This window comes from Oreochromis aureus, linkage group 22, assembly GCF_013358895.1.
Source record: "Oreochromis aureus strain Israel breed Guangdong linkage group 22, ZZ_aureus, whole genome shotgun sequence".
Taxonomy (NCBI): domain Eukaryota; kingdom Metazoa; phylum Chordata; class Actinopteri; order Cichliformes; family Cichlidae; genus Oreochromis; species Oreochromis aureus.
In genome coordinates this window covers 41,079,241-41,101,529 of record NC_052962.1, presented here as the reverse complement: position 1 = coordinate 41,101,529, position 22,289 = coordinate 41,079,241, and the positions used below count along the sequence as shown (strand labels likewise).

Genomic DNA, 22,289 nt, shown 5'->3' with positions numbered 1-22,289 from the left:
AATGTCTGAGTTAAGGATTCAAGCATCAGGTTTATTAGTTTGTCGATGCCTCCAACCTCCACAGAGGTCACGATGCTCACAAAACAGACTTTGATTGGCTGCCGTAGCCGTCATGTACCACCCAATCACAGGACATCCTACCTGGAGGTGTGGAGTGTGAACGTGTTTGTTTAGCAGGCGACGTGGCGCTAATCAGAAACCGTGTGCAGTTGCATTGTGGGACCTGTTGGATCCAGCTTGCCGCTCACTGGTTCGTGAGGTTTTGGCATTCGGCCATCAGCGTCTTTTGTTTTTGAAATCAGACGTTACTAAGAAACGGAGGCAAAGGCATGCTCGCGCTGTTGCAGCATGTCAGTCAAAGGCCAGCCACGCCCTGACTCATGACTCTATTGTCTGTTTCTGCTGAACGAGACCATAAGTTAGAAAATGAACATCATGTTGTTACCGGTAAGACTTAAAACTAGCTTCTGAGACAGAAGCATCTCAGGAATTTGCTCTGCCGAGGTTGTAAATCAGGTGCAGAGTGGGGTCATTTTCTCAGACATGTTCACACCTGGACTATCCTGATTGTATTTACAGTCTGCCACCTTACTGCAGTTTGGATCACTTCTTTATGAATCTTTAATAACTGATGTAATATGTGCCAGAAAATAGAATGATCACAATAAAATCAGAATAATAAACACAGGAAGACTATTAACATGCTTTTGTCTCCCTTTAATTTTCCAAGAGGGAATCTCGAGTGTTAAAATCATCGGTCCGACTGGTGTCCTCATCGCCGACAACAGCACGGCAAACCTCAGCTGCCAGGCGACGGGGGGCACCGTGGGGGACATAGACTGGCTGAAAGATGGTAAACCTCTAGAGCCTTCCAGCCCTCGTGTGGTTTTTGCCGCTGATGGAAGTTCAATACTGATCAGCCCGCTGCAGAAGGACGACAACGGAAGGTTCACCTGTCGGGTCAGCAACGACGTCAGCAGCAAAGAAGCCCACTACATCATGCAGGTCGTCTGTAAGTGTTTGCTTGAGATACTCGAACATGTGTGCCGACTGTATGGTGTCACACTATGATGCATTCATGTGCCTGTGTTTGACACGGATTTGCTTTTATTAGCTTTTATCATCTTCATTAAAGTCCAATAAACTTCCATAAACGTATGAGTCAGACATGCAGAGGTCCTGCACACGCCTCACTCAGTGTCCCATCCACGGCAGCTATAAATATCAGTAAGTTCAGCTCCAGCAACAAAGACCTGCCATTTTTAAATTCACTGTCATTATTTCCAAAGAATATCATGATGTGAGGAATATCAACTATCACCTTATTCTTCTGGTACTTAATTTAAGAGTCTGTCAGTAACCTTCCAGTTTCTGTGTATCGAGAACATAATTCACTCCATATGTTTCTAATCAGGTGGTAGTACCACCTTTAATTACACCTGAAAAAGGCTTTTTACATGTACTCAAAAATGTCCCTGAATCAGAAGTTTCCTCATAACTGAAGTTCACCAGTGTTTGGATCGTTTTCAACCTCAGGTTCCTTTTTTTACGTTCGCCTCCTTTCTGATCCTGTTACACCACACAGCTACTGAGGTCACACATCCTGGTTTTAAGTAAAAACAGAGTTCACACAACAGCTTCCTTTTTCACTACCAGTACGTAATATTTCATGAATGGTTACGCTCTGTCAGCTGTTAACGATGGTCATCAGTAAAGAGTCAGAGTAACGACAGCTGTGCTAATAATTCACTTCACTGTAAAGACACGTTTGTGATTATGAATCATGGAGAAAAATAACGTCTCTTGGGTTCTACTTCTTTCATATCCAGGCTCTTATTTTGAAATTTTTTCCTGTCTTGCAGCACTTTGGTCAGCACGATTGGTTTTAGAGCAGCTTTATAAATATTTCATTGTCAAAGTAATCCAGCGATCACATCCATGTGAACACTGCAAACAGGAAGTGGGGGGGTTATCCTTTTCTGTACAGAAAATAAGACAGAACACATTTTTCACCTAAATCCAAACGATAAACTCATGTTGTCATGTTGTCTCCAGATGGTCCTGAACAACCGACTATAAAGGCTGATAAAGCCGTGGAAGTCAATCAGCGAGTGGAGCTCACCTGCTCCGCTCCATCTGTTCCTCCTGCCAACTACACCTGGAAGTTAAACGGCACTGCAACTACAACCACAGCGGCGGTGTTCATTATTACAAGTGCGGCATACAAAGACACTGGAACGTACACATGTGAGGCACGCAACATCATCACCGGCAAGACCACCACCACCAGCCACAACCTGTCTGTCCGAGGTGAGCTCCGTCATGCAGCCCAGACTGATCATTAAATGAATATACAGACTTTACTGTCTCAGCCCTGCACAGCTACACCTGCAGGGACCCCTTCAGTGCTCTCCACCATGGCCACAGCCGAAGTTTTACAGTTCTCTTATGAGCGAGAACGTTTATGTTTGTATATTTGTTTTTTTCAATCAACCAATGAGGAAGCACCAAGTCAGAGTTTACTGCCGGCACGTGACGTCCACGTCTGTTTGTCTGACATCATCTCAGAGCTTCAAAGAAACCCAACCAGTTCATGTTGTTTGCATATGGTTAGATTGGCGTACCTCAAAGAAATGAAGGTATAAAACGTGCAGACATAACTCAGGATTTACAGGTTTGGTGCTTAATATGCTCAAACACACAACCTGCCGATGACAGGCAGCTGGTGCTTTAATACCGACTTTTATTAGCAGACTTTATTTCATAATAATAATTCTGTTAATTGCAGAGAAACCTCTGCTACACTGAAATCCTGATTTTACACGCTAACATTACAAATATACCAAACAGGTTTTTCCTTCGTTTTCTAAAAGACATCTGATTATTAAGCTACATAATGTGTGATTGTCACATTTTTAGGTTGTAAGAAAACAAAACTGCACCTTGAGTAAAGTTTGTAGGCAAAGTTGGGAACTACAGATGCACAATAAGCTAATATTGGGCGATTTTAAGCTAATGCTAGCTTCAGCCGAGGGTTACACAGTCCGGCTTTGACTGGTTGAGGATTTTTGTGCAGAAAAGGCTTCTTCCTGTCTTTGCCTCTCACAATAAGAGTCCTTTACATATACACTCTATGTCAAAGCAGTGTACGGCAGATTCACAGATTAAAAAAATATTCCTAGTTCCATATTTTCTTAGCATGTAAACGTCCTAATCCACAAACAAAAAATGCCAAAATAACATTGCGTGCCATTACTATGAAAAAGAACTGAATGTGCTTCATTGTTTATTTGTGACTAATCTAATGGAGTGACACGGATACAACAACAACAACAAACTTTATTTATATAGCACATTTAAAAACCAGTGGTGTACCAAAGTGCTTAACATACAAGAGGATAAGATGAAGTAACAGGGAGGATGGAGGCTATGGCAAAGTACCAAACATGCTAGCAGGTTAAATGGCATTAAAAACACAGAAGCAAAAGAAAAGCATATAAAAGCATAAAAGAACAATATGTGTAAAGGATAAAACAGTCAAAAATGTTAAAACTGATTAAAAGTAGTTAAGAATAGACCGAAGATAGAAATAAGCATTAAACTAACTAACAAACAATCATTAACTGGTTATTCCAAAGATCGGGCGCAGCCAAGGCAAACGCGCAGTCACCTCTAGTCTTCAGCCGGGATCTCGGCTGTACCAAAAGTGACTGGGAAGATGATCTTAGTGCTCTAGCAGGGGTGTATAATCCAAGTAGCTCAATGAGGTAGCTTGGAGCTATATTGGTAATAATTCGGAAGGTAAGCAGCAGGATTTTGAATTGACAGGGGTGATAGAGACGCTGCCCAGTACCAGTAAGAAGACGAGCCGCCGCGTTCTGAACAATTTGCAGTCTATGGAGAAGAGTAGAGTTAAGACCAAAGTAAAGGGAGCAGCAATAATCCAACCTAGATGCCACGAAGGCATGGATAAGCTTTTCCAGGTCTCTATGCGGGACATAATGTCTGGCTTTGCTAATAAGTTGCAATTGATAGAAGCAAGATTTGACAACAGCAGACACTCGTTTGTCGATAGGCCAATGTAACTAACGAGGTGACGTCACCCTGAACGAACCAAACATTATCAGACCGTTTTTAATCAGATAAACAACTCGTCCTGTTTTCTTCTTCTGTAGTCTTACTTTCAGTTTTGCCAGCTAGCAGCGGGGGAGGCGTAGCGGTGCGCCACCTGTTTACTGTTATGTTGGAATGAGGATCTGCGTTTCCGCCTTTATCTTCTGTCCTGTACATTAATCAGAGTTGGAGATCACAGACACACTGAGTCACGCATACTTAAACACACAGTCACAGAGAATGTCCCAGAATAAACTCATCGACCAATCATTGTCTTTACAGGGGAGGGAACGCTGGATGGTCTCTCAGATGGAGCCATTGCTGGAATCGTCATCGCCGTCATCATTGCTGTGGCCGTGGTTGTCGTAGGCGTCTGGTATTACTGCCGACAGAAAGTCCCGTAAGTACTCCTGCTTCCTGATATCTAAAATGGGCATGCAGGGGGGCACGTCGGTCAGCCAATGGGATGAGGCGATGGAGCGGCTGAGCCGGAGAGTGAATTCGCTTTGAGGTGTGAGGCTGAACCAACCGAACCAACAAAACAGGTCTCACTGTGGCTGAAAATGATAGTAACGTTGGCCTCAAACTGTTTGAACCAGACTGTTTACTCGGGAGTAGTTTCCTCATTTTAACTGGCTGACGAGATTTGACTGAGATGCTGTTCTTCCTCAACAAACTGGGAAAAACACTTTGTGTGGAGCTGGAAACAGAAATATCTGTGAATTCACCACCCGTGGACCCAAAGCAGCTGAAAGGTTAAAGCAGTGAAAGAGGGCGAGTTTTCAAGTGTTTGGGTGTGTTTGTATCCTTCATGGTGACAATAGCTCACTGAGATGTTCTGAGCGAGCTTCCCACTGCTGTGGTTTCTTTACGTTTCCACTGAGCCACATGAGCGCTCTAATGTGTTGTAATAATCACACTGAGTCAGTCTCCACAGACTGACTCCAGATTCAGAGTGAGCTGCTTATTTTGATTTTTCCCCATCAGAGTGCTTCAAATGTCCAAACAGTGTGAGGAACGTTACTCCCCTGCTCCATGTTTTTCTCTGCCGTGGCCGCCACTTCACGACCTCCCAGGAAACGTTCTTCATTCCTCTCATGCCTCGACGTATTGAAACATGTTCCCAGATGTACCCTACACAGATATTAAAGAGCCGCCACGCCCTTCGGCACCACTTCAAAAGTAACTGTCACCTTTGCACAAGCCGGCCGCAGCCGCTGTTTCTTAGATGACAGTTTGGGAGCAGCGCCTCCATCGGTAAGATGGAGGTAAAAAAGAACACTGGAGTTCTGCAGCACCGTCTTATCTTTAGGAGCAGTTTATAACAAGCTATCGTCAGGGAAACGCCTCCCTGTTACAAACGATCAGGTCTGCAGACACAAATATGTTAAACGGTGCTACAGTTGAAGTCATGGCACGCTCTTCCAAAGCAGGGCGAGTGATGCAATCACATCCTGTCACAGTTTTGACACACAGCAGGAAGCTGCACTGCTGAAACAAAGAACAGTCGATGAGTCACAGACGCAGCCTCCAGCATGCAAACACTGTGTGTGTGTGTGTGTGTGTGTGTGTGTGGGGTACCTGAAGTTCCAAGGAAGTGAATGAATGAAGAGGTATGAAGTGATGAAGTATGTCTGCAGGAATCTCACAAACACAGAGGCAGCAGAATTACCTGGTGAACCTGGCGGGGGGTGGGGCTTCAGTGAAGGATGCACGCTTTGATTGCCTCCGAGTTCTCAGCAGTGTGAGTGTCAGAGGTTGTTCTCGTCCAAATGCAGGCGGGTGGAAGTCCGTTTGTCTCTGTGGACGCGAGCACAAAGTCTTCTTAACAGACCGCTGTCATGTGACGCCTCGGGACGTCCTCAGGTGTCGGGTAGAGGGGCGTGCACCTGCAGGTCCTCGGGTTGACTGACCCGTCCGGTGTGGTGACCGGAGGCCTTTGTTCTGTTTTGACTTCCTGTGACGGTGGAGATGTGGATGGATGATTGTCATCCTGGAGCTTCTTACCTTTGTTAGCTCTGCGCGCTCGCCCAGGTGAAAGAGGCGGAGACGTAAATGAAGTGTTAAATATTTAAAGAGGTGATTTGTTGGAAAGGTGCAGCTTTCACAGCGTTTCATTTCTTCAGGAATAAATGTAACAAACAGCAAAAAGGTTTCTCTGAAAGGAATCTTTATTATTTATCACTTTCTGCATGGATGAAGCAGCGCTCTGATTGGTCAGCAGGAGTCTGCAGCAGGATCAGTTTTCTGTGTGACACCCTGGTGGACATGTTGACCTGGTTAAAGGGGGATCCTGGTTCTGGTTCAGCAGCACGGAGCGTCTCTATAGGCTCCGGGGACACAGTCACCGGGCAGGTGGGAGCACGGAGCTGTAGGTGGGACTGTAGCGGTCAGTCAGTGGAAAACAAGAAAGACAGGAAGCAACCGTACGTTCAGACAAACACAGCTATCACACACAGGCATCTTAAACACACACACACCCAGAGCGAGCGAGAGATGGAGCGAGGCAGTGACAGCAGATAAAAACTGGCGATGACAGACGAGTGTGTAAACTCACAAACATGCTGCTGTTTGTGCGCTGCACAGTGTTTCAGTGTGAGTTTGCTGTACATGTAGTCTCACAGTAATGTTACACTAAGGTAACACAGAAACACAGATCCTCGAAACATCTCCGTTTTTCCTGCCCCAGGCTCTGGATGATGTCATGGAGAGCTGGTATGCCAAATATGGTAATCTCATGAAAACACCTCTGACTGTGAGCTCAGAAGCCCCGCCCCCACCCCACCTGCAGAACAAGATTGGTCTGAGCTGTGAATCCAGGAATAAACACGAGGAAATGAGCAGAACGGGTCGAGCGTCAGCGCTCTTCTGTCTGACTCACAGTGATGTGTGCTTTTATTTTGAAAGGCTGTGTGGTTTAACCTGCTGACCCCTGATGAACCCACAGACACACACATCAGTAACAGACTTTAGGAATAAAAAAGCTTCCCAAATATGCAATATGACTGAAAATGTATAAACACGCAGACGTGTGAAGATCTCGTGCTGTGATATTCAAATCAAAGTCAAAATAAGGAAAGAGGAAACACGGTGTTCAGATCAGCACACACACGAAGCCACCTGCTTAGAAACAAGCCGGCTCACGTCTGAAAGAGCTGGCACGGTTCAGGTGTGGAGAGGCTTTAGCTGATAACATCAGCAGCGATCTGATGCTGAGAGCGTCACAGCTGAGCCGTCGTCCTGTGGCTGAAACTCTGATACGCAGATTTAATTCAACATCACTTATCTGTGACATCACTCTGCAGCAGTTAATAACATGCAGATTTACAGGTTAGGGTCAGTTCTTGTCACAGCCTGGGGACTACATTACCCACAGTGCAACTTCCAGCACAGACTGTACACAAAGATGGAAGTGTTTGCTGTGAAGTAAAACCACTTTTGGGAAAGTCCAGTTTTGTAGTCTCAGTTTACAGATTTAGGCTCAGGAGATGGAGCTGAGGGTGGAGCTGAGGGTGGAGCTGAGGCTAGCCCTCTGTTAGCCATGACTCAAAGCATGTATGATCAGCACTGGACGACACGGAGGGCGAAATCCTGCAGGTGCCGCGCTGACGTTCAGTTCAGCTCACAAAGCTGAGGACGGGAACCGAGAGAAGAGTGGCGAGAACACGAGGAACAGCTCAGCGTTCACTTCTGCTTCCAGGTCAGGTTAGAGTGGCACCCACAAACACCACCCGTCATCCTGCCACTCCTCCGTGGAGGCCGGTGGTGTTTTGGATGAAAACGTCCCACACTGAGGACAAACAGTCCAGTTTAGGTTTGTCTTCTCAACACGAGCAAATACTTTCTAAAATGATCCGTCTGAAGAGAAAAACCTCCATAACTTTGATGTAACCAGGCCTGGTGCATGACCCTGCAGCAGAGATCCATGGACACGGGGTTGTGGATGATGGACCAGAGTAAGAGCAGCTCTGATGCCACATTTAAAAACATGGAGCCCAGCTGCAGCAGTAACTAAGGTGTCTGCGCTGCCTTGGCTGGGACCACCGGTCCAAGCTGATACCTCATAGCCTCACCCAGCCAAGCCTCGGTTGCCAAAGCTGTCCTTAAAGACAGGAATTACACTCTGCACTCGGCCTGAACGTTGTTGTGTTGGAGACCAGAAACCCGTCCATCTCTGCCCAGGTGGCCTTGTTCCCTCAGAGGTGCAGTCACTGCAACGCTGAGGAAACACTGCCTCCGTCTTTCACACAAGCCCAGAGTTCTCCGCGTGAGAGCAGGCGTGGATAGACCTGACAGTCGGGAACACTGGGAGTGCTCTGACCGGTCGGCCCTGCAGGCTCAGACAGCGTGCTGATGCTCCCACAGAGCCTGACTGACTCCAAACACAGCCTGTAATTAAGCATTTCCCTGTGGTTATTTTGCAGTGCGATTCTCCGATAATTACAGGCGGCCGCTGGGATACAGTTTGGGTACATGCAGGATTCCCTCAGAGCTTCATCACTTTTATTCACACTCTGAGCTCAGATTGAAAAGAAGACCAGCCCGACTGCTTTGGTCATATTTCTAAATCCCTCCATCTGCTCCTCTGTGCTGCGTTCAAAAACAAGCAGCCAGCTGGGAAAACCCGCTCACGCCTCCCCTCGCTCATAATTACCAGTTACAGCTCACCAAGAGACGCACGAGCAGCGTCCGGCACGCAGACGGCTTTACGAAAAGGTTCAAATGAAAAATTCAGACATTTTTTCATTGGCTGAGGAGCTGACAGCTGCTCCAATCAGGGCCTTGATACTAAGCGAGTGATGGCTGTGGCGCAGTGGTTTTAAAATTCGTCAGCTCTGAATGAATCCTGGGAGCTCTGGCTGCTCCGTGCCCGGCAGGGCGGGGCCTGTGTCGGGGGGAATGGCAGGAATGTCGCTGTCATGTCTGCACTCGTCTTCTGTGTGTTTGCGTCGCCGCTCGTCTCTCCCACCACCCCGCAGTTCAAAGGTGTCTGCACGCTGCCCACCTCCTTCCTGTTTACCTGAGGTCGTCCATCAGCGCTGAGCTGCATGTGTGCGGCTGGCTCTCCAAAGCCAGCGGTGCTGAGAGGCTGAAACAGGAACAAGGAAGAGGAGGAGGAACTCGTCTCCCAGAGAGCGGAGCCTCGTCTCGTTCCTGCTGCTCTGTACGCCTCTAACATGACAGCAGGTGTTAGAGCTGCAGTTATAATGAGTCTGTGCAGGCGCTGACAGCTGAACACAGAAATCATCTTCTGTGTGAACAACACTGAATGTTTTAATGTTTTAACATGATTTCAGAGATTTATATTATTTAATAATCTGTTTTTCCTTTGGGGGAAACGACCAACGAACAGTAAGTCTGCTAACGTCGGTGCGTGACCTCTGACCTCTGAGCTCATCTTTGTCCCTGACTGTTTGAAACAGCCAGTTCTCAGAAGGCAGCGCGTTCTTTGAAGGCCGATGTTTGGTCTGCCCTTATCAGCAGACAGAGACGAATGTATCCGAGTTTCTGTGATAAGATTCAGCGATGGAACCAAAAAGTATTTTCTTTGTTGAGCCGCTGATGTTTACTCCGAGAAATCCCGACTCCCTAAGTACTCCTGAGGTCGCATGACCGTCACAGGTCTTAGATGTTTCCCAAGGACACTGTGGGAGTGGGGGGTGTGGGTGTGATTCTGTCACAGTGAGATCTGATAGCAGGATGAGCTCATATTGGAGCTGCTGTGTGTGAGTCACTCAGAGGTCTGTTTCTCATGCGATGGTCGCGGCGCTGCTGACGTGCTGCTGAGGAAGGACTGAGATGAGTGAGATCAGTGAATCTCTGAGATGCTGTGTTGTGTTCAGAGCAACCTGTAAAAATGCAAAGCATCTTCAGCAGACAAGAAAATGAGTCTGAAGTCAGATACTGAGAGATCAGATCACAGCAGCGTAGCGATTAACGAGCTTCAGAGACGGCCACTGCTCTTACAGAGAGCGAGAGGCCGGCGAGCGATCGACGAAGCGTGGTGATGCGAGTGTTGAGGAGGAGGCACAAACACCGGGGTTGTAACATTGGCAGCCGCTCGCTCTCTGACCTTTCACCTTTGTAACCTCTAAACAGAAACTAGCAGCTGGTGGAGGCTGTAGCTGGGTCGTGTTTCACGTTATCGTGTTTATCGCTGCGTTTGAACATCTCACACTGAACTTTTTCAGCTGACAGCACGGTTTGTGTGAAGGTCACGGCTCCTCGCCGTCAGCACGCTGCTGCAGAGACACGTCGTTAGCTCTAATCACTGTTTTCTCTTTCTTTGTGTTTTTCAGTATGTCCTCGCCGTACTAAAGAAGACGTCCTGATCGTTGGCGGTAAGTCTGATAACTGAGTGCGAGTGATGTAATGCACACACGCCTGTGTGTTTGAGAGCAGCTGCTGTGAGACAGTTACACGTTTTTGCAGCGTGACATCAGCAGGAGCGTCCAGGTGACAGTCTGAGTCTGAGCGGGAGCTCGCGCTGCCACACACACGTATGTGTGAGCACATGTATGTGGCACGGATGCACTGACAGTAGCACATGTGTCTGTGCTGCAGGGAGTCGCTTCTCACACCTGAACAGAGGAAAATTGGACAGATTCACAATTTTAGGACCAATCAAACATTTCCAGGTGGTTGAAGCGCTGCTGAGCAGCACCGCGGCGAGGCGGCCGTCACGGTGACACGAGTGTGTGTGTGGATCATGATGTCACGCTGCTGACCACGCTTTGCCTGCAGCACGCTACGTTAGCAGCTGATGCTGACTAAGACAGCGTAGCTGCTAATCAGTGCTGAGAACCAGACTGATAACATCCTCAGTGCTGGCTGACACGGCCATCCTTTATGTACAGTCTGCACCCTGACGCTGTCTTCTATTGGCTGCCCGCTGCTGATGCAGCAGCTCCCAAGGCCGTCCCCACGGGTGGAGCAAACACAGTGTGTGTGTGTGTGTGTCTGTCCCTGTGTGTGTGTGTGTGTGTGTGTGTGTGTGTGTGTCTGTGTGTCTGTTGACGATGCTTATTCTTCCTGAAGGAAGTGTGAGAGATGTTCAGTCTGCTCACCAAAATAAAAACACTCACAGGAAACAGATAAAAATCACAAGTTTAATCAAAAAGCAGAACAAAAGTAATAAAACAGACAAATGGAGAGCTTCCTTTGGACAGACCAGGACCGCTGAGAGAGAACAGATCAGAAGAGCTCAGTGTTAGGCTGCTTGAGTCCAGCTCCACGTGCTAACAGGCTTCCATGTTTGTCTTTGAATTTGAAGGCTGGAGATCAGAATTCCTGCTAATGCCATCTTCTCTTTCTCTGCGCAGGCCTACAGTTCCCATCATTGTATTTCCCATGATTCACCTGTGCAGCCCGGAGGAACATCCAGACGGATCCAGCTGGTTTCCTGCGAAGTATCGTCCCTCTGTCCCTCTGTCTGCCGTCTGTCTCAGTGGAAACGCCATTTAACCCAAACCATGGATTTAATCAGGGCTCAAGTTGCTTTTTATTTACATTCTTTTACATTTTTGGAGCTTTTTTTTCTTACCTCCACGTTGCTGTATCACTGGATCCTCATCTCTTCTTCTTCTCTCATTGTTAACAAACTTCATTCTTTGTCTCACCGCTGCCTCCTCTGCAAAACTCACAACACCGAGAAACTGAGACGGAAACGCTTCCTGAGCTGAAGCTGACGCACTGACAGCTACAATGAGTGACTCTCTTTATCCTGCTGAAACCTGAGGAGGACACACACACACAGACACACGCACACACACACACAGACACACACACACACACGCACACACACACACAGACACAAACACACACACACAGACACACAGACACAAACACACACGCACACACAAACTCACACAGACACACACAGACACAGACACACACAGACACACACAGACACAGACACACACAGACACACACAGACACACACACACACACACACACAAACACAGACACAAACACACACACAGACACACACAGACACAGACACACACACACAAACACAGACACAAACACACACACACACACACACACACAGACACAAACACACACACACACACACAAACACAGACACAAACACACACACAGACACACACAGACACAGACACACACACACAAACACAGACACAAACACACACACAGACACACACAGACACAGACACACACACACAAACACAGACACAAACACACACACAGACACACACAAACACACACACACACACACAAACACAGACACAAACACACACACAGACACACACAGACACACACACAGACACACACAGACACAGACACAAACACACACACACAGACACAAACAGCTGTGATGCCTGGCTCACAAACACAAAGGAGGCCACACATGTAGAAATTTCAGGTTTTCAGGGTTAAAATAATGCTGCACTTTGGTTTATCTCTCAGTCTGTGCCAGGTGGGCGGAGCCTGTGTGATGGGGGACGTTTCAGATGCAGCGGAGCATTTTAAAGTAAAGGTTTAGAGGCTTCTCTGGAAGCTTCGTGGGATCCCACATACCTCAGTTTATCCTGGCAGTGTTTATTTTTAGCATTTGTAACGTTCCTGTTTCAGCCGTCATCCACCGAGGGCATCCGGTTAGATCATGGAATGATGTTTACTCTGAGCAGGCTGTCCCATTTCTAAATCTCCAACAGTCCGATCAGACGATCCCCATCAAAGGTGTGCACACGATCCATGAGTGAAAGCGTCTGCGCTCAAACCTGCATCGTGCAGGCTGTGATCGGCGCTTCTCCTGATAAACAGCATCGCACGGCCTGCTGTTTTTAATATTTTGTCCGTCCCAGTCACATGAGAGAAACAGCAGCTGGTGTAAAGCAGGAGCTCAGCCCGATCTGAGCGCGCTCGCTTTTACTCTGATTACCTGCAGTAACTGGAAGCTCAGTATGTGATTACACTAATGAGGGGCGCTGTCAGCCCGCCAATCAGAATCATGAAACACATGAATGCTGTAAAGCACAAGCGTAACACCCCAGTAACCACACACACACACACACACACACACAGGTACAGTGTGTCAGGCAGGGGTCCCTCCTGCAGCTTTACCTTCAGGCTGTCACAGCGCTGCGTTAAAATGCTGCAGCAGTGTTTAGTGTGCGCGAACAAACAAAGGAGGAAACTTTGAGGAGGACAAGATTCAACAAGCAGGGACAAGGTGACGGGAAAACGGGGCTTAAAGAGTTGGGGGAAGGTGTTTGTGGGGGGAAGGTGTTTGTGGGCGGGGACATTCTTTGACTTTTGGAGGGAAGGTTTGTGAGGTTCGAGGAGGTGCTGACATTTTTAACCACGATTGGACAGAAGCTGTTTTAAATGATGCGTTCACAGCTGTGTGCACGCTGCGCTCTTCCAGGCGGCCGTTTGAGTATTTTGAGTCCTGCGCTCTGAGCTGATCCACCAGTTTGGTTTGTCTGGTGTGTGAGCGCGTGCACTGATCTCCAGTAAGAGTATTTATTTAGTTTAGTTAATTAAAAAAGGAAAAACTTGGTAACTGGAGCTGAAGATCATAGCAGGTCTGCAGATCACACAATCAGAAGCTTTTTGGTATTTTAAGTTTGTGTGTTTTCACAAAGCCGCCGTGACCTCACCCTCTGATTCTGGGCTCATTGAAGCCTCCACAGCATTTTAGCTTTTTCAGAGCCAGACGTGACCTCGTTCAGACCGCAGGGTTATCAGCTGATATCAATCTGCATAGCAAGCCATGTGATTGGATAATGGAATAGAAATAAATGCAGGGGTCCAGTCCTAGCAGTCACGCCCCCATTCATGCTGACACGTAATCATCTAAAGAGATTAAAACCAGTTTGTGAAAACATCATTATTATCAAGTTTTAATGGGCTGACTCTCTGCTGGCCCCCCTGCTGGCTGTTAGTGGAACTGCTCTGTCGGTTTTTATCTGGCTCTCTGTAGCTGATTTTCTGAAAGCCATAAACATCTCTCCGTCTCCGGTTTGGGAAAACACACAAACAGAATGTATTTAAACCAACGTGGGTGCTCTGTCGTCTGAAACACGAGACGCATATCTTTGAATGCAACACGAGCAGCCTTAATGAGGAACCTGGCCTCGCTGTAAATACATGATGATGTTCTACACTGTACACTGTTTGCGTGACATGTTTTTGATTTTTATATATATATATATATATATACGCGGGGTTTATGTTTTATGATTTTAATTTTTAATGTTTACAAAAACTCTCTGTATGAAAAAAAGCATTTGTATAAATACTAAATGAGAAAATAAATGAAAATCATGTCAATCAGTCCAAAATGGTGAAGATCATGTTTTTGAAAAGCCATAAAAATTGTCAAAATATTTTCCTAACTTCTTCCCGTTTCTTGTGTTTCCTTTTACTATGAGGCTTCTTTTTTGAACAACCAATCAAAGTCTGTATGTGTTCAAACCGTCCAATCACAGCGCGCGTGCCTGCATGCCTGTGATGACTCAGGTGAAGAACACCTGAGGGTTTGGGGGACTGTGTCTCTCACTGGCACACCCGAGTGAAATCAATCTGCCCCAGCACGTCATCGTTCTGCAGTTTTAAAGCTGACCTTCTATTGTGTTGGAGCACGCTCGCATGAAACACGGCTACAGTTTCAGATAATGAGGTCAGCAATCCCTGTGAGCAGGCTCCTTGAAACACTCCGCTTAGCACAGCTTTTACTACTTTGGCTCTTTATGATGTCACAAAGAGGGGGTGGTCCCTGCTCTTTTAATGTGAGGTTTAGAGGAGGATAATTGGAGGAGCCCAGCGTGACATAAATGACTCTTGCTGCAGGTGGTTTGTCTCTCCCGTGTATGCACACTCTGACCTCCAGACCACAGATCTGCAACAAGCTGGTTGGGACTCTGCATTCCTGTCGGTCAGGTTAACTTTGCAATAATTATATCAGCCGTGAATTCCTATAGGCACAAGTCACAGTTTTCCAACATCCAGCTCCAGAAACCACATTACTATTTAAACTGGCCTGCTTTAATGGTGTCACTGAAGCAGACTGTTTCCAGTCACTCTCTGTAATCCATCTGTGGCTGTACGTCCATCAGCAGAGACGGCTAATGACTCAGATTAAACGTACCTAAAGCATAACAGCTAAAGTTTTAAATTCAAGAGTTTATATGACACAAACATGAGTCTCAGACATGAGTGGGCGACACAAAGTGGAAAACGCTGTCAAAACAAGAACAAGTTGTTTTACACGTCAGATTAAAATCAGTGAGCTCAGACTTCTATGATGCTCTGTTAGTTCAATCAACCGAACAAAAACCAAATTATTGATCAGGTCATCGCATTAATACTCCAGAAATGATCCTGCTGCCAGCAGAGGCCACAGCACCGCTGGATCAGACCCTGGAGAACCCCCTCAGACACAAACTGGATGGATGGATGGGTGCTTGGGTGTATTAATGGATGGATGGATGGATGGATGGATGGATCGATCGATTAATGAATGGATCAGTGCTTGTGTGTATGAATGGATGGATGGATGAGTGAATGGATGGATGGATGGATGGGTGGATGGATGAATGAATGGATCAGTGCTTGGGTGTATGAATGGATGGATAGATGGGTGGATGGATGGGTGAATGGATGGATGGGTGGATGGATGGGCGGATGGATGGATGGATGGATGGGTGCTTGGGTGTATTAATGGATGGATGGATGAATGAATGGATGGATTGGTGCTTGGGTGTATGAATGGATGGATGGGTGGATGGATGGGCGGATGGATGGATGGATGGATGGGTGCTTGGGTGTATTAATGGATGGATGGATGAATGAATGGATGGATCAGTGCTTGGGTGTATGAATGGATGGATGAGTGGATGGATGGGTGCTTGGGTGTATGAATGGATGGATGGATGGATGGATGGATGGGTGCTTGGGTGTATGAATGGATGGATGGATGGATGGATGGATGGATGGATGAATGGGTGCATGGATGAATGAATGGATCAGTGCTTGGGTGTATGAATGGATGGATGAGTGGATGGATGGGTGGTTGGATGGGTGAATGGATGGATGGGTGAATGGATGGATGGGTGGGTGGATGGTTAAAGTCTGAGGTTCAAAGAATGTGTGGAGTCAGCTTTACACATGCAGTGTATTTGCGGCTCATAGATAATATTGTAATAACAAAACAATATTTATATTGTTTAGGAATGACTCATTTTTATACACAGCTCCCAATTAGACAGCAGAGTGAGGAGAGAACAGGCCTCATCTGGCCTTGAAGCGCGTGCTGTTTCATGACAGAGTAATCCTCAGAGTTACCTGTGGATTTGGGAGCTGTTCACTGGAACACTTAATGAGCTCCAAAGAGATGTCAGTGCAGGTGAGGGAGCTGTCATTACGCTGGAACAACAAACCGAACCCACGAGAGAGCAGAGAAAGACGGCACGCACTGCCTGAACCGTGTCACCACATTCAGCCCAGTTCTTCAACACAGCACATATAACAGATATGACAGATATGACAGAGTGTGTGAAAAATGTTCTTCCTCATACACACCGCTTTACATCACTGACGCACTTCGCTGCAACTCGGAAGAAATCGCTGCTGCAAATGTATTTAGACAAAACCACTGAAGCATGGCCGTCATTATGTCTACATACTTTTGGTAAAAGATGAAAGTTCTTGTACTGCAGAGGTCACAGTGGTTCTTTGGTCACATTTTACCATCATTCTAATGAAAACAGTATATTTGGAGAAGTGTGTGCAGCACTGACCTAGGGATGGGTACCGGTGTCCGGTGCCATTGTAGCACCGGTTCTGACATAAACGGTAGTAACCAGACCGAAAAGCAGCGCACATTTCGGTGCTTTTTTTCGGTGCTTTTTTTGTCATACACTTTGGATTCTAGCCAATCATTTTACCTTTGCAAGCGTAGTAGGCGGGCCCAGGTACGTACGTTCTTTTAGAGCAGAGCTACAGATTAAAAATGCCCAAGGCGAAGCGGTCAAAGTCTGGCTGTACTTCACAGCAAAAGATGCAAACTCAGCAGCCTGCAACAAGTGCTTTAAGGAGATACTGTGCAAAGGAGGTAATTCCTCGAATCTGACGAAACACCTGGCGACGCATAGGTTTTTTTTAAAAGCCGAGAAATGCGCCGTATTTGAAAGCTTGCTGCGAGACCTCACACCGTGCACATCTACTGCGGGTGTGGTGCCTGTTATCGGACCGGAGTTAGCAACATCCCCCAAAAACCCGAAGAGGAGAGTCCTGGCCCCTAGCCCTGTCAGCGTAGCAGAAATGATGACGGATGATGATGATGGCAGCAGCAGCCGTTCTTCTCTGCGTGAGTAGCTTCATGTTGTTCGTGTGTAATTTACATTGAGTAGACTAACCACATTATTACATTAATGCATGTAATTTAGAATTTATTTCATTTGACAGACTAGTTACACAATATGGGATCAACAAGAAAAGATTTTTAGAATATCAACAAATTAAATCCATAGTAAAAAAGAAATTTAAACCGGGTCAAGTTGAACTACAAACACCACCAAGTGTGGTTCAATTTCTTACTCTTAAAACCCCAAAATTACTTTCCAAAATATACAGAATGCTTTCTAAAACAGATGAATCAATATCACTTCCTATTGCAAAATGGGAAGTGGATTTATCAGTTAACTTAGACCAAAACTTCTGGTCTCAGATCTGCTTAAAAACCTTTCATTTAATTAGAAATCCCAGTCTTCAATTAATTCAATACAAAATACTACATAGAGTGCACTATACAGGTCATCGGATGTTCAAGATGGGCTTTACGTCTACCAACAACTGCTCACACTGCCAAACCAATTCACCGGACAATTATATCCACGCTCTTTGGTTCTGTCCACCAGTTCAGAAGTTTTGGCGCGAGATATGTGAAGACTTATCAAAGTGTCTGAAATGTAACATTCCAACTTCCCCTTTAGTGTGTTTGTTGGGCAGCTTAGATAATGTCACTACAGAAAAGAATATAGCCCATATGGTTTTCACTGCCCTATGCATAGCCAAGAAAACAGTCCTCATGAACTGGAAAAATTCCCTCCCCATCTCCAGCTGCCTCCCTCTTCCCGCTCCACCACAATCACCCACACATGCAGGGCCTTGGGGTAAAGGTGTGTCACCAGGGTGCAGGGGAGGCATCCACCCCCTCTGTCCCCTTCTGGCTTCCTGTGCCTCAATTTTATCCCACAACTTAGACATTCACATTACTCACACTCTCATAACACATACATGTAGGATCTTGGGGGTGGGCACGCTACACGGACTCCAAAAGACCATCAGGGTGTATGACCTCACCCCTGGTGTCGTTGCCCACCTCTCAATTTTAAATACATGTAGACATTGAGGGCTAGCAGGAGGGGCTATGCGCTTACCTGCTGCTCTGGCAGGTAGCTCCATGCCCTCCTGGGTTTTAAATGCACCTTAGAACACACATGCATCAACACTACATATGAACGGGTGGAGGGAGGTTTGGAGTCTTCAAACACCCCCGTTCTCTGCGGCCTGCTGGAGCGGGGAGGCTGGGAGGAGGAGTTGGCCGTCCGACTGGGGTCTGGAATGTGGGGCCTCCCTGCTGCTGCGGAGTCGGGGCGGTCTGCTTCTCCCCACCGCAGGGAAAAGGGTAACACCACCTGGGTCTGGGTGCAGTTTCCCCCTCCAGGGGCAAGGGTACCTGGACCTGGTTCTTAGAGTACGCTTGGGGAGTGTGATTGTGTGTACAGTGTCTCTTTATGTCTGTCTCCACATTGGGTGAGTGCTGAGTAATTGCATATGAGAGCATGAGGGTGGGAATGGATGTTTGTATCTGTGTGTGCCTGTATGTCTGTGTCTATATGTCAGGTTGGGTATCAGACGCCACCTCTCTGGGGACATCTCAGACCCTCCAAGGTATGGAGGCCTATCTCCCCCCACCACTCCCCCTGCCAGTGGCAAACGCCCTCAGACATCGGTGCGTTGGTGGTTCTTTGTGTCCGGGGATGGGCGTCCAGGTGCACACCGGCTCACTTCTGCTTATCGGGGCCTGGAGCCTGGGGCTCGCTCGGGCCACTTCGGGGGTGGGGTGCCCTCGGCCTCTGGGCCTGGGGCTCGGTCACTCTGTCACAGCTGGTTGCCGGCGGAGCTCACGGGCACGTCACTGCAACCCCGCCTGGCTTCTGCTCCGCGGCTGCTGAGTGACCCCTCATCTGGGACTCTCCTCAGCTCTTTCTGGGATAGCATGCGCTGCCCTCTGTTGGTCTTCCTTGGTCTCTTGTGTTCTGGGGGCCTCTGGATGTCTGGAGCCTGGATCTCCTCCATACCTGCTTCATGCCCTGGAGGACGGGGCAGTGGCCCCCCACACCCTCTAGCAGATCATTACATGAAGGAACCTTTTAAAAACAAGCGCGTTCATGCTCACAGGTGTACACACACACAAACTACACCCTTTTTGGCTCCTACCTCAAAGCACACTGTGCGCTGTCGATCTCACGTGCTGCACAATAATGTTTAATATTTAGTATTTACTGTCATATTCCCATATATCATTGTGATGATGTTTATTCTATTGTTCTCATTTTCTTCTGCTTGTTTTCTTTTTTCTTTCTCAACAGGTGATCCAGGTGATTAATATATGGATTTTTTGTCTGCTTATTCTGTTGGTTTTTGGTTTTTGCCCTTTATCCCCGTCCCTCTTCTCCACTGTTTTTCTTTCCCTCTTTCTTTCTCCCTTCTCTTTTCCTCATTCAAGTCTGTCCCGTATCTAGCAAGTGAAAATAAAAAAAATAAAAAATAAAATAAACAATAAAAGGTGAATCAAATAGACCATTACGGCAAGGCTGGGATGGTCCATTTGGTAAAGTAAATCCGTTGGGCATCTTTCTTCACCTTCAGACAATAATTCTGATGGCAAAAGAGCCAAACGGGACAGGCAAAAAAATAAAAAAGAATAAAAAATAAATAAATAAATAAATAAATTAATGCATGTAAGATGAACTAGCAAACACCGTCGTAGTTACATGCGGCTGTCTTCTTGTTTGATGGCAGATACTCCCTTCACCTTGGCCAAAAAGGCTAAAATGACCAAAGAAAAAGTGGAAAACAGTTAAACATGAGAGGTTTTTGGACAAAGTTTGTGTTTTTTCCATTGTTTAAGCACTGCTTCCAGCCAAGAGTGAGACCATATATGCCCTACAGCTGCAGAAAAGGCTAACATTGTTATCTTTTTACAAAAAAACAGCCAAACATGAGAGGTTTTTGGACAAATTTTGTGTTCTCCATTCTTTAAGCACCGGTTCGAGCACCGTTTAAGCACCGGCACCGTTTCAAAAGTACCGGTTTGGTACTGGTATCGGATAAAACCTAAACAATACCCATCCCTACACTGAACACGTCCTGGTGTTCTCTCTTATCTCTCATCTGTTACATCTGCAAACCGGTAACCTGGTGACAGGACAAAAAAGAATGCAGGTCAACCTTTGCAGGAAGCTGTGATGGGAGATTAGATCAGCTGCATGTTTGAGGTTTGGCTCAGTGTTCTGTGGAAGTGAGTTACTCACACACACACACACAGACACACACACACACACAGACACACACACACACACACACACACACACACACACACTGTGCTTGTTGCATGTTGACGTGTTGCGTGTGAGACAAACTGAAACCAACATTTCACACATGCAAACTTTGAAGCCTGCTGAACCAAACTGGGCGTCTGAGCTCCATTAACGGGCAGATCGAACACGCCGCAGCCTCTCTGAGAGCCTCGTGTGACCCTGAACGTCTGAGAAGTCAACACTTCCATCACTCCATCAGGCAAATGGATCTCTTCTCCATCAGCCTGACTCTGAGCTTCTAAAAGCAGCTCCACACCTTTTCTTATCTTGATAAGGTTTCTAAAGAGCCGATGTACTCTCAAGCCTGGGTTGGAGAGGAATGGCATCCAGCCTAAAATCGCTGCCAAGAAAGCACGTGTCTCATAAATACTTTAAATGCTGCTGAACTGTGCAGCACCTCACATACTGGAACGTTATACACCAGGCACTTCATACAAACTGAGGTTAAATTTGATTTGAAAACATGGTTACAAAACATGTTCACATCGTAATCTGACAAATTAACATTTGAAAAACAAAGTGCGACGGGAAAGTCAGGCGTTATGAATGCTGCACGCCGTTTCCATGACAACCACTTAAAATAACAAAATGATAACTCATGCCCTTATTTTCTTCCTCTTATCTGTCGAGTCGACTTCCCTCATGCCAGCCACCTCCTCCAGCTTAGCCAGGCAAACGTCGAGGCGTTGCCAAGGTAGGCAGATGTGTGCAGGAGGCAAGGTGAAGGGGAGCGAGGCCGGGAGCACCGGAGGTGGTGTGGAAGAGAAACGGAGTGGTGGTAAGGCAGAGCAGAAGAAGAGTTGGATTACTAGTTCTTCAGAAATGTAATCACTGAATGCAGTAAATACAGCACAGTGAAGTGCTCATCTCCACGTTTAAAGACCAGTGAGTTGCATTCAGCCAATCAGGTTTAGGAGCAGGCAAGGCCTGCCGCCGGGCCCGGCTGGAGCAGGTAGGCCTTCTGACTTCAGATCATGGAAGTGTTTACGGTGGAAAGCTGCAGGTCCTGTAAAGAAAACTGCAGAAAAAGGAGAAACTTGTTCTCGCTCGACGGCACACACACTTTGTGTTTGTGTGATCTGGAGCAGTGCGGCTGACAGGACCCGACACGCCTGCAGTATTTACTCAGGAATGTGTAACAGTAATACATGCAGGGAGGGAGTGTGGGAGGAGCCTGAGGAGAAGGCGCTCCCCCATCAGGAATCCCTGCACGAGGTCACTGTGTTACCAACAAAGACAAAGAGTTATTCATCACGCAGCGCTGCGAAGCACACAGAGCTAGCTGTGAGAGGTAACACCTGTCCTCATGATGTCACAGTGTTAAATGTGTCCCTCCCCTCACCCCCACCCGGCCACAGCAGGTGGCGCCCCTCCCTGAGCCTGCTCCTGCCAGAGGTTCCTTCCTGTTAAAAGGGATTTCTTCCTCCTCGCTGTCGCCAAGTGCTTGGGACCGTCTGATTGTTGGGGTTCTCTCTGTAGGACTGCAGAGTCTCGAGGCGACTGCTGATTTGCAGTTGACCTGAGATGTTTCAAGACTTTCTTGTT

The 22,289-nt window shown here is 46.9% G+C and overlaps 1 protein-coding gene across 1 annotated transcript in view; it reads left to right on the top strand.

Annotated features, from left to right (window-relative positions):
- Positions 1-11,975, top strand: part of LOC116322271 (carcinoembryonic antigen-related cell adhesion molecule 5-like) — a 20,854-nt gene extending 8,879 nt beyond the window's left edge. The window contains exons 7-11 of the mRNA XM_031742303.2: positions 731-1,012; positions 2,056-2,310; positions 4,396-4,513; positions 10,413-10,454; positions 11,436-11,975. Coding sequence (XP_031598163.1) covers positions 731-1,012; positions 2,056-2,310; positions 4,396-4,513; positions 10,413-10,431 — 674 coding nt within the window. The 3' untranslated portion in view covers positions 10,432-10,454; positions 11,436-11,975. The remainder of the gene's footprint in view (positions 1-730; positions 1,013-2,055; positions 2,311-4,395; positions 4,514-10,412; positions 10,455-11,435) is intronic.
- Positions 11,976-22,289: the final 10,314 nt, after the last annotated feature.